Raw genomic sequence first — 13,278 nt, forward strand, 5'->3', positions numbered from 1 at the left:
TCGGGACCCGGGCCGTGCGGGGAGGCCGCCCATTGGCCGGCCAGCGCCACGTGGCTGCCCCCGTCGGTATATTAGGCCACTATTTACCTCCGGCACACTCGCCATGGCTCGGCGAGGGCAGCTCGGGTAGAGAGGGCTGGCGGAGCGGCGCAGACGGCGGCGGTCCTGCCCAGCCTCTGCCCGGCTCCGCACTCCGGCCCCGGCCTGCGCCCTCAGGAAGGTGGGGCCGGAACCATGAGCTCTTATCTGGAGTACGTGTCGTGCAGCAGCGGCGGCGGGGTCGGCGGCGACGTGCTCAGCTTAGCACCCAAGTTCTCCCGCTCCGACGTCCGGCCCCTGGCTCTGCAGCCCGCCTTCTCCCTGGGCAGCGGCGACGGCGCCTTTGTCAGCTGTCTGCCCCTGGCCGCCGCCCGACCCTCGCCTTCGCCCCCGGCCACCCCCGTGCGGCCGCCGGCACCGCCTCCGGCCGCGCCCCAGTACGCGCAGTGCACCCTGGAGGGGAGCTACGAACCGGGTGAGGCACCTGCCGCGGCAGGGGCGGGCACGGACTACGGCTTCCTGGGGCCCGGGCCCGCGTACGACTTCCCGGGCGTGCTGGGGCGGGCGGCAGACGACGGCGGGGCTCACGTCCACTACGCCACCTCGGCCGTCTTCTCGGGCGGCGGCTCATTCCTCTTCAGCGGCCAGGTGGATTACGCGGCCTTCGGCGAGCCCGGCCCCTTCCCGGCGTGTCTCAAAGAGCCAGCCGACGGCCACCCTGGTGCTTTCCAGACCGCATCCCCGGCCCCAGGCACCTACCCCAAGTCCGTCTCTCCCGCCTCCGGCCTCCCCGCCGCCTTCAGCACGTTCGAGTGGATGAAAGTGAAGAGGAACGCCTCTAAGAAAAGTAAGTCCGCAGGCCTTGGATGGGGTCCCCTGGGGTTGGGGACGGAGGCTCCCTCGCGGAAATGCGCTGGGAGCGTGGTGCCGCTGCCTCTCCAGACAGCGGTTTGGGTTTTGCGGAGAAGACACGTTCTTGGGCGAATTCCATTGAGTCTGCCTCGAGTACAGACTCGGAAAATGTGCCAGGCATTGAGAAAATTTCAGGAAGGAGCTCTCCGTGAAATTCCTCCTGGCACAAACTGTGTTGCTAGGAACCCAGGAGGGCTGCGCTGGGACTTTGATTCTACCTAACTCCACTGTTCACCCACGTTCTGTCCCCGGCCTCTGGCCTGGCTGACGCCCTGTCTTTACGTTGCAGGCAAACTCGCCCAGTATGGGACTGCTAACCCGTCCAGCGCGATCCGCACGAATTTCAGCACCAAGCAACTGACAGAACTGGAAAAAGAGTTTCATTTCAATAAGTACTTAACTCGAGCCCGACGCATCGAGATAGCCAACTGCTTGCAACTGAATGACACGCAAGTCAAAATCTGGTTCCAGAACCGCAGGATGAAACAGAAGAAAAGGGAACGAGAAGGGCTTCTGGCCACGGCCATTCCTGTGGCTCCCCTCCAACTTCCCCTCTCTGGAACAACCCCCACCAAGTTTATCAAGAACCCCGGCAGCCCTTCTCAGTCCCAAGAGCCTTCGTGAGGCCGGGACTTGGGACCGAAAAACTGTGGCCTGCAGAAGTCCCATGTCACCCCCACCCCTATCTAGACTTAGGAGCTCAGTTTGGGATGGAGGTGGGAGAACAGAAATGAATAGGGGTTTCACTTGGGAAATGAAGTACTTTAGTTGGCTTCTGAATCCCAGACTATATGTCCAGATATTAATTGGCTGTCTTGTAAGCCACTTGTTTGGTTATGATTTGTGTCTTATCAGGGAAAAGGTGCCCAGTTGCCAGCCCAGCTCTGCTGCTATCTTTGCCTCACTTAGTCATATGCAATTCTCGTTGCAGAGTGGCAGACCATTAGCTGCTGAGTTCTGTCAGCACTCTGATGTGCTCAGAAGAGCACCTGCCCAAAGTTTTTCTGGTTTTAATTTAAAGGACAAGGCTACATATATTCAGCTTTTTGAGATGACCAAAGCTAGTTAGGGTCTCCTTGATGTAGCTAAGCTGCTTCAATGATCTTCACATTTGCACTCCATTTTTTTTTTCCTTTAAAAAGCGGTTTCTACCTCTCTATGTGCCTGAGTGATGATACAATCGCTGTTTAGTTACTAGATAAAGAAATCCACAGAGTGGGTAAAGAGTAGAATCTGAACTATATCTTGACAAATATTATCAAACTTGAATGTAAATATATACAGTATGTATATTTTTAAAAACGATTTGCTTGCAGTGACCTTGTAAGTGACATTTAATGTCATAGCATGTAAAGGGTTTTTTTTTTTTTGTAATAAAAATTGTAGAATCTGCTGCTGTCTGCTTTTCTTACATTCTTTAATCATGATTCTCTTTCTTTAAAGTTGATTCAGTTTCCTGTATTTGAATTTTCTTGATTCTGCTATGAGAATTTGTTTATGTTGATAACTTTATTTATTTATTTATTTATTTATTTATTTATTTATTTATTTTATTTATTTTGAGATGGAGTCTTGCTCTGTTGCCCAGGCTGGACTGCAGTGGCACAATCTTGGCTCACCACAACCTCTGCCTCCCAGGTTCAAGTGATTCTCCTGCCTCAGCCTCCGTAGTAGCTGGGATTACAGGCATAAGCCACCACGCCCAGCTAATTTTTTGTATTTTTTTTTAGTAGAGATGGGGGTTTCACCATGTTGGCCAGGCTGGTCTCGAACTCCTGACCTCAGGTGATCCGCCCACCGCGGCCTCCCAAAGTGCTAGAATTACAAACGTGAGCCACGGCGCCCGGTGGATAACTTTTAAAAATAATACTTCCTACAGGTTGTGTACATGCCCAGCAAGTTATGGACAATTATCTCAGTAGTTTAAGAGAGAAAACTACTCTGCCAAATGTCCAAGTAACTATGGAAATACTTTCCTTGCCTTGAGTGTCCTAGTTTTATGGTAGGTGTGTAGTCTGCACATTAACTCAAGTGTTAGGTGCCTACTGTGGAATGTTGTAAAGCCAAGGAGACACTTCAAGGAGATCTTGTACTTTTGTCTTCTGTCCTCACAAAAGGAAGGAAGAGGAAAGGTGACCTGAAGACTTTGTTTCTTGGTTAGTGTTCCCTGAGAAAGGCAGCTGCACATCAAAAAGTTCTCAGTGGCTGAATTCCCATTTCCAAAGTCAAGAGTTGCAAAGGAGGCTGGGAAAGGCTAGTAGTCACAAATTTCTACTTCCTGTAACCCAGACTGAGTATCTGGCTGAGAGAGCACAGACAGTGCCTTTCTGATTTCAAAAATGAAATATTTTCAAATGAATTCTTTGGAAGACGTACAAGCACAAAATTTGAAAGTTGACAAGAGAGTATGTGGTTTAAAAAATCCACAAAACCTATTCTCTAATCTATTTCCACCCAACCTCCCATTTCTCATCATGGAGGCATTCATAGTTGACTAGAGTTTATATAACCTTGCAGAAATATGAGAAAAAGATGCAACATAAACACACAGAATCAAGTGGATACTTGAGACAATTTTGGGGAGTAGGTTATTTTCCTTATTTTACAGCTGTATCTTTAAGTTCTTTCTTTAGTTCAACAGAAAGGCTTAAAGGCCCAAATAATTCAGATAAGAACCTCAGCTCTTTTAGCTATATTTCTAGATTCCAGCATAATGCTTTAAATCTAAGCAACTGTGAAAGATTACCTTTTCTATAAAACAGCAATATGATTAGTTCTCTTAGAAAATTGGAGTTACACTGAAGTTCTCATTCTTTGCACCTATAATTGAGTGGAGTTGAAGAAATGATCAGCTCTAACAAACTCAGCTGATTAGAGGAAAAAGATATTGCTTAAAAAGGAGGTCTGTCAATATTATTCTTATGTTTCCCCATCTGCCCTTCAATAACTTGATGCTAATTGAGTCTTGTTTGAAACAACAGCCCCCCTCTGAGCTCTGCTGCTATTTGAAAGAACTTGTTAAAGGACTTGTGATCTGCTTGCTTACAGCCACCTCTGGGCTTCCCTGCAGTGGTCTTTGACAAGACAATGTTTCCTTTTTGATAAGCATTTAAATGTACACCTAAACAACAACAACAACAAAATACCAACATGCTTGGTCATTTCCGTAATCTACCACCATTTTCTCTGAGAAAATAAAGCTTTTCCTTCTGAAGCAAGTACTAGCACTTAGCCCTGATGGATGTCTTTCTTGATGAGGGTGGCTATTATGACATTCGTATAATGCTGTTCTATGAATCAGGCCAATATTAGCTATTTTTTGCCCAACCCCAGGGATCTTTAAAAGCTTTCTTAATGCAGATCACTGTACAGCTATATTCAGTATTAGGAAGAGTCCTGGCTGGAGATCGGGATGAACTAGGTGACCTCTGGAGGTCCCTCCCAGCAATGAAAATGCTACAATTTAATGACTTCTGCATATTTTATTTTAGACCTATCATTTGAAGGGAGTTAGGTTCTAAGAGAAAGCAAATGTACTCTCTAGGATTACAGTGACACTGTGTTTATACAGGAAAAGAGGATTTTAGACACTATCAAATACATCTTGTCAGTGGAGTTACCTAGGCAATGTGGATCATTTACAGAGCATTCCTTTTCCCATTTTTTTGAGCCTTGTGTTATTTTGAGTCAGATCTCCATGAAGTGTGAGGTTACTATGTAAACTGCAGCTACTCAAACAATCCCATTTCTATTTTACAAGATTTCTAACTAAATATGCTAATTTACCCTCCAGAAATCTGTTACAAGGATGAATATACTGTGGACAGTTCTGGCTGTTGTATAATTAACTATTCAATGTTCCTTCGTCTTCACATAATGACCATGTGTCTACTTTTCTGGATCAGGATAATTGGGAGTGAGAAAAAGGAAAGCATTTAATAATATATAAAATTCCCATAAGTTGAGTACTAGAAAATGAAGGCTTTGCTGATATAAAAACCTAAAGCAATGTCACCTAGAGTTTCAAAAGATTGTGTGTGATTTATGCTGTCTCAATCTCAAACGTGGTGAGAAGCAACACCAGAAGAGGCTGTCTGATTATCATGTCATCCAAAAAAACAGAAGCAGGCTCAGGAGAGTTGCATTAGCTCTGAAGTTCTTAATTATTTCTTTTGGCCAAAGAAATGATCTATATTTGCTGAATATTGAATTTGAAAACCTCAGGATCTAATCAGGTTCTGAGAGATGTTCAGTCTGACCACAGACCTCTCAACAAGAAAAATGCCCATTGTTAAAACTTTATTTGTGGTTTTAAAGTAAAACCATAGTGGTCATATCTCACAAATAAAGATAAATATCCGTCTAAATAGAAACAAAGATGTTCACGGTTTTTACCTCTATCTAATGTTTTCAAGTCATGAACATGCAACATAATCTGCAAAATAACTCTATGTCAACATCTCATTTGTAATTGCTTATTACATTGTACGTGTTATTCAGAAATAAAATTTCTATAGAAACTGTTTGACTAGATTCAATAATGAACCAAGAGGATGAAAATCTTAAATATTGGTGTGGAAGGAAGGTCTATTACTTAGTTTGTAAAGATTTCAACACAATCTCTTCGCCTTCTAGAATCTTCCTGATATATTTTGGAAAGAAGGGCCGAAGAGAGTCATTTGGACTTGTAATAGCTAATAAACTATTACAAGTTTATTAAAACTGACATTTTTGTGGCATTTCTAGAAGGTACTAGACTCTTTAGCACACTGAATTCTTAGGGATTTTGTAGAGCCTACGCTTATACAATTTGGGGAAACCTCTTTAAGGAAAAAAATACAAAATTGTTAATACAAAATTCCCAGGATGTGGAATGGTTCAAGTTAGTGAAGTTTAAATTTCACTGGGTTCATAGTAAATCCATATCTGCCCCTTCCTTGAAACCATTGCTTTTTCTCCACTGCCATCATTGCCTGTGAGATAATAGCAATGACTGCTTTTCTCTAACATCTTAGAGCCAGAGTCACTGTTACTCTTCAAATGCATCAAATAGTGGATAATGGGGACAAGGGCAGGCTGGCACTCTGTTCTACTGTCTTAACATCTCAATCTCACTGTGCTCTTCTGGGCTACTGGGTGGCTGACTTTAACTAGTGGTCTTACTTCACTGCGTTAGAATGGGAACCCTACCTCATCCTAGAGGTCCTCTTCTGTTGCGTTTTCTTCTCAAAGATATGAACAGAAGAGAAAGATATAGCTGGAGACAATGCAGCCACATTGTTAGCATCTAAACATTTCCTAGAATGGAACCACTGAGGCTGAAGTAAAGGACCCTGAAAAAATAACATTATTATTTTTCTTTTCTTAGAAATGGGATCTCGTTTTGTTGCCCAGGCTGGTCTTGAACTCTTGGGTTTAAGTGACCCTCCTGCCTCAGCCTCCCAAGTAGCTGGGAATTTAGGCATGCACTGTCATACCCAGTAAGAACATCATTCTTTTCTTCTTCTTTTTTTTTTTTTGAGACGGAGTCTCACTCTGCTGCCCAGGCTGGAATGCAGTGGCACGATCTCGTTCACTGCAAGCTCTGCCTCCCAGGTTCACGCCATTCTCCTGCCTCAGCCTCCTGAGTAGCTGGGACTACAGGCGCCCGCCACCATGCCTGGCTAATTTTTTGTATTTTTAGTAGAGACGGGGTTTCACCTTGTTAGCCAGGATGGTCTTGATCTCCTGACCTCGTGATCCACCCACCTCGGCCTCCCAAAGTGCTGGGATTACAGGCGTGAGCCACCAACCCTGGCCAAGAACATTATTCTTAAGGGAGGAGACCTGGATTTCAGTACCAGTTGTATTTTCTGATTAAAAGGAAAAATAACTTGCCTGGTCTTAGATTCTCCTATAAAACAAAGTGGGTTGGTCTGGATGACGATTACATTCCCTTATCACCTTAGCATTTCTTCACAATCCTTTGTTGGTTATTACTGAAGAGTTTATTTAGTAGTACTGTAGCTCTGTAAGATTAATGTCAACAAGAGGCTGGTATTGAAGCAGTTTCTGAGACCTTTAAAAATTATCTGGCTTTAGAATCTGGGTGTATGTGCATATGTATATGTGAACTAGGTAACATTCCTCATTTGTCTACCTGATGAACTAAAAGCTAACGATGGTGAGAGCCTCCAAAAAGACCACTTCCCTTTGAAGAGATAAACTACAGATTTAACAAGAGATTTTTCAAATGGGTGTCAGCGCTTCCTATTTGGATTCTCAATCTCCTTGTCCTTAATTCCATACTTCAAAGTTGACAACTTTCAGAATAGAGAAGTGATATTGGGTCTTTTCTCTTACTTTCAGATAAATGGGATTCTGAAGTGAATGCTCCATTCTTTTGAAGAAAAGAAACATGGATAAACAAATCTCTCCTCCTTTCCATTAGTCACCAAATCCTGTCTATTTCTCCTTCTGCATTGGCTCAGTCTTTATCATTTCTCACTTAGCAATGCAACTGATGCCTTACTGGTCTCCTTGCCTCCGGTCTTCTTCCCAGTCAATCCATTCGAAAGCCCTGCTTTCATTGTATTGTTGCCCTTTGAACTCTCAGTAGCTCCTGGTAGCAAGTAGAAGAAACTCAGATGTTTTTAACTCGGGATTCAAGGCCCTCAACACCTGTTTCCAGCTATCTTTTCCCTGATAATCTCCCACCATTGCCTGACACACAAACTTTACCCCCAGTTAGCGTGGACTGTTTATACTCCCTGCAAGAAATTTATGCTTTCCTGCCTCTGAACCTTTTCTCATGTCATTCCTCTCTCATACTTCTACCTTCTCTCTGCCTATCCAAAGTCATCCTTTGTGGCACAGCTCAAACCTCACCACCTCTACAAAACTTTTTTCTTACATCATCCAAACTTAAAGCTAACTCCTCTGAGCTGCTGTAGTATTTATTGTTTGTATCACCTGCTTAAGCACTTAGAATCTCCTGCCATATTATGAGAGGTCTGTTTCTCTTTCCACCTTTCTTCCCCTCTCATTAGTTCCCCTCCATGGGCATATGTATATTTCATCTATCATTGAGTATTTTATACATAATAATGGTCCTATACCATTTGCTGAATGTTGAATGTGGATCAAAGCTTACAGTGCTGCTCATCAAGTGCTTTCTACCAGGTGAGGAACACTCTGATGACTTATTTGCTAAGTATTCTCTATATTTCATTACTTATAATAGAATACAAGTGATTTTTGACTACACAGTAAAATACAAATAGGAGGCTAGAAAGCTGAAGGAGGGAGAGCTTATAGACTTTCCTCCTTATGCATCTGGTACATTCTTTTGATTAAATGCTTTGTATACCAATAAAGTGTGAATGTTATCGAAAACAATCCCTTTTATTCTTTTTTTTTTTTTTTTTTCCCGAGATGGAGTGTCACTCTGTTGCCCAGGCTGGAATGCAGTGGTGCGATCTCGGGTCACTCACTGCAACCTCTGCCTCCCTGGTTCAAGCAATTCTCCTGCCTCAGCCTACCGAGTAGCTGGGATTACAGGCGCCCACCACCACACCTGGCTGATTTTTGTATTTTTAGTAGAGACGGGGTTTCGCCATGTTGGTCAGGCTGGTCTCAAACTCCTGACCTCAAGTGATCCACCCGCCTCTGCCTCCCAAAGTGCTGGGATTGCAGACATGAGATACTATGCCCGGCCAATCCCTTTTATTCTTACAGAATGTAATTTATAATGCATTTTGGTTGTTGTTTGAGGCTTTTTAATGTATTGTATTTGTTACTTGTTATAGTTGTTGGAGTACCTTATGGAAACAGAACTCCTGGAGAAAGATTGATGAAACCAAATGAGGTCTAGCAGAGAGTTTCTGGAGACAATTAAATGTAGTAGTTATTACAGTGAACCTTGGAAGCAGACAGGCTTGGGCACAAATCCTGGGACAGATGACTCAGTGTCATTCAGCTCTACATTCCTCCCTTAAAAATGGGAATATTAATATCTCTACTTCATTGACTTGTGAGGAAGAGCAGAGATAATACATGTGGATCATTTAGCACAATGTCTAGTGTAACATTTGCTAACTATTAAGACAGAATGGGTAATGAGCATTGTGATAGGCATCTAGGATGGAAAGACAGGGACTGAGGGAAAGAAATATTTACATATATGACAAATATGTACTGAGTTTCCAGGTGCCATGCACAGACTATTACCAACTAGGAATGAAGAGATACTGGGAAGGGAAGAATCATTGCAGCAGATATGGCTGGAGAGATTAAGTAAAGTCTAGGGTTATCAATACATTTAGCAAAATACTGGTGGTACATAATAACAGAGGAAAGGAAAGTGGCAGTTAATGAACGCTTGATGACTGCAACGGCTGGGCACTCACTAAATTAAGACTCCAAGATCTTAGAAGAAGCCCGGGAGAAATAAAGGATGGAAGAGGTGTCAGGCCATTACCCACTGCTTCTGGTTTACTGGCTCATTCTGAGTGCAGAAAACTTAAATCCATCACACTTTTGTTCAATTTTTTCCTATCCAAAAGGACATGTGAATTCACATGCATGGCACTTTGGAGGTCAGGTGCCATAAATTAGAATGCAATGATGATTTACATACATTTCCTACATTGTAGCACCTCCCCTGGGTTGAATTTATCATTCTGTAAAATAGAGAGGCTCGGGTTACTGTGTTCTGTGGACATCAAAGTGAAAACAGGAGTGATCAACCACATTAACTCTTGTTGCTGCAGAAAGAAATTCTTCCCTCTACCTACTTTGGCAGTGGGGAATTATGAATTTTCTCAACTGTGCATAAAATTGTAACTATTTCTACTGTGGGTCTATAAAAACCTACCCTTAAACTGAAAAACATAAATAAAAACTTTCTGGTCTAATTAAGACACTTTGTGGTCTAATTAATGGCTGAATGGCAAAAAGGACACTTTGTGGTCTAATTAATGGCTGAAGGACAGTTCTATGTAAATAGAAATTACTCTATTTTTCCCAATTGCTTATGACCTAATTGTCAAAATAGTGTTAGTATTCAATTGCCTGTGTGAGTAATTACTCTATTATATGTAAATGTTTACACTTCCTCTTACATTTGAAACTTGAGTCACATTTTGAATATGTGAAGCGTGTTAGCTTTATACAGAGGGAAAACAAGAAACTACTAGCTTATGAAATAATTGTAGGCCAGGCGTGGTGGTTCATGTGTGTAATCCCAGCACTTCGGGAGTCCGAGGCGGGCAGATTACCTGAGTTTGGGAGTTCGAGACCAGCCTGACCAAAATGGAGAAACCCCATCTCTACTAAAAATACAAAAAATTAGCCAGGCATGGTGACGCACGCCTGTAATCCCAGCTACATGGGAGGCTGAGGCAGGAGAATCATTTGAGCCCATGAGGTGGAGGTTGTGGTGAGCCGAGATCATGCCATTGCACTCCAGCCTGGGCAACGAGAGCGAAACTCCATCTCAAAAAAAAAAAAAAATTGTAGACAAGGTAGATTCAATGTGAATATATAAAATGAGCTTCAAATGATGAATTAAAACGATAATATTTCTTATTCAGACAAAGATAGCATACTATTTGTCCCTAAAAATCTTAAATAGATTTAAAATTTAAACTTCCTTGGGTTAACCTGCCAAGGAAGTCCAATATGCTTCTGTTTTGACTGCAAATAAAAGCACACATACAACCAGAATCATGTATTTTTCTAGCAGCGTACAATTCCTTTGGAAACTTCAGAAACAGCTGTGTTTGTATGTCTGAAGATGCTTCAGAATTGTCACATGGGGAAGCTATCTGAGAATTGTCAAAGCCTTTTTTTATTAAAGGTTTGTAATTTGGGTCTTGGCCCTTGATTTTAAAAATTTTATATATTTTAGAGGACAATGTTATCTCAACTCGTTCCACGTAAACACAAACAATTGCAGTTTAGATATTTTATTACACCGATGAAGTGAATGAACTTTGTTCTGAATGAACTAAGAGGAATAAAGGTATTGCTTTATACCTGTCCCTAATTCAACAAGTATCACAATGACAAAGGTAAGCTAGCTCCAATTCATATGTAAATAAAGAGACTAAAGGTTTCAGATGTTCCATTTCTGCCTCTTTCCAATTTTAGTTGTAAAACATATAATTATCATTTGGAACTCAAGATGAATAGATTTAGCTTAAAACTTTCTCAATTAAGATTATATAGAATTAGGGTCACTTGTTTATTTATTTACTTATTTTTTTAAAAATTAGAGACAGGGTCTCACTATATTGCCCAGGCTGGAGTACAGTGGCTATTCACAGGCACAATTATAGATAGCTAACTACAGCCTCTAACTTCTGGGCTCAAGCCATCCTCCTGCCCCAGCCTCCCCAGTAGCTGGGACTATGGGTGTGTGCCACCATGCCCAACCGGTTTATTTTATTTGTTATATTTTTAACTTTAGGAACACTTTAATAAAGTTCAACAACACATTTGGGTTGCTAAAAAATCCAAACTTGTAAATATTTTTCTCCCATACTCCTAGAAGGCTATTAGTGAAGAAGAAACAGTTATCTGTTAGTTTCATCTGGTTTCTCTCTCTTATTACATTTGAGTCAATGTAAATTTAATATTTTTATTTAAAAATAGCATGCATGATATGTATCCAGTTTCATAAAATTATTTCTGTGTACCAAGTTATCTATGTACCTATCACTCCTAATATCTGAGTGTCTGCATAAAGCTGTCAAGAAAGATGTTCACCTAATATTCATGATGGTTAACTTCTACATAGTAAGATTTTATTGACTTTTTTATTTGTAGTCATTTTCTGTTTTGCTTAAAATTTAAATCATTAAATGTAGAAATAATAAAGTCATTACTTACAAATATAAGAAAAAGGGCAAAATTCATCTGGTAGCCACAGTCATTGCATTTATTTTTGCCAGGGGAAGGTCCCAGAGGAATTAGATAATGCTTCTCATGTGCCGATTCTTGAATAATTAAATAAAAATGTCTGCGATATACATGGGTGTACACATGAGTCAAATAAATGATAGATAGGGTCTATCATTCATTTCTTCAATAGGGAATTGAGCATTTGAGTGTCACATATGTTCAATTTTCATCCTACCCGTTGGAAACAAGTTCTGAATTGTGTTGATAAAAGCAGAATTCACGATTAGCAAAGTAATAAGAAAAGTATACCTTTAGCTTAAGTAAAATGGAGAATCCAAGAAACGTGGAAAACTATTCTGTTTATCATTTTTCTATACTTATAATAATACAAAATTAAAGAAATGTTAAAAGCAAGTATATAAAGATATAGGCACACTTTTTAAAGGATGCATAGTCTCAGTAAGCTTTGCAGTTTTCTAGGGAGCAACACTAAAATATTCTTTCATTTTTGTTGTAGCAAGATTTATAAAATTTGATAGTGGTCTGTGTAACATACATACAAACACAAGTCTAAGTAAGCCTCAAGAAGGTTAGTAAGGGTTAGGTAACCATGATAAGAAAATGCTAGTCCTTCCGTTACTTTTATTTAGAAGTTGGTGTATTTCACTGGCAACTTGATCTCTCTGAGTACGCCTGAGAAGACTTAAAACATACATATTTTCAGATAGGGTCTCACTCTGTTGTCCAGGCTGGAGTGGAGTGGTGTGATCTTGGCTCACTGCAGTCTTAACCTCCCAGGGTACAGGTGATCCTCCCATCTCAGCCTCCTTCCTGAGTAGCTGGGACATAGGCGCGCACCACCACACCCAGCTAATTTTTTGTAGAGACAGGGTTTTGCCATGTTGCTCAGGCTGGTCTCAAACTCCTGGAATCAAGCGGTCTGCCTGCTTCAGACTCCCCAAATGCTAGAATTACAGGTGTAAGCCACCTCGCCTGACTGTCAGATATATTCTTTTTCTAATGGTATTAGGTATCTTCATTTGGCTGAAATTATTTAAATCCTGTGGAGGATCTACTACATAGCTGCCATTGTTTTGGCTTGCCCAGTATTCGTTTACTGTCCCTCTAACAACCCGACACTTTTTCTGTGGGGAAAGGAACAGCTGATTACTGTGCCTGTGATAGTGATACCTGCTCTGGGGCCTGTGCCAGAGTTACATTCCAGGTGTTGCTGTTGTCTCCTGGGTGTGGAGTACCCTTCGAACCTAGTTTCCTAACCCTCCTAGAGATAACTAAAGTTAATCATTTTTCCTTTTTAAGCTACCTTTAGTGGGTCCAATGTTTGCCACTCAGAACACAGTGTGATGCACTGCCCTCAAGGAACTTACAAACTCAGTAGAAAGGAAGATTGGATAAGTCCAAAAATAATGTTAAGTGCTTTAT

General features: G+C 41.6%; 1 protein-coding gene across 1 annotated transcript; it reads left to right on the top strand.

Annotated features, from left to right (window-relative positions):
* Nucleotides 1–16: 16 nt before the first annotated feature.
* Nucleotides 17–2,344, top strand: HOXD1 (homeobox D1). Its single transcript, XM_003907653.4, has 2 exons — nucleotides 17–886; nucleotides 1,241–2,344. The coding sequence occupies exons 1-2, from the start codon at nucleotides 235–237 to the stop codon at nucleotides 1,573–1,575; spliced, it is 987 nt and encodes a 328-aa protein (XP_003907702.1). The 5' UTR covers nucleotides 17–234; the 3' UTR covers nucleotides 1,576–2,344.
* The last annotated feature ends 10,934 nt before the right edge of the window (nucleotides 2,345–13,278 follow it).

This window comes from Papio anubis, chromosome 10 (genome assembly GCF_008728515.1).
Source record: "Papio anubis isolate 15944 chromosome 10, Panubis1.0, whole genome shotgun sequence".
Classification (NCBI taxonomy): domain Eukaryota; kingdom Metazoa; phylum Chordata; class Mammalia; order Primates; family Cercopithecidae; genus Papio; species Papio anubis.

Bases quoted from the DNA above. Each gene is read 5' to 3' on its own strand.
- HOXD1 (XM_003907653.4), top strand. From the start codon at position 235: ATGAGCTCTTATCTGGAGTACGTGTCGTGCAGCAGCGGCGGCGGGGTC. The intron at 887-1,240 runs GTAAGTCCGCAG...TTTACGTTGCAG, and splicing joins GAGGAACGCCTCTAAGAAAA to GCAAACTCGCCCAGTATGGG.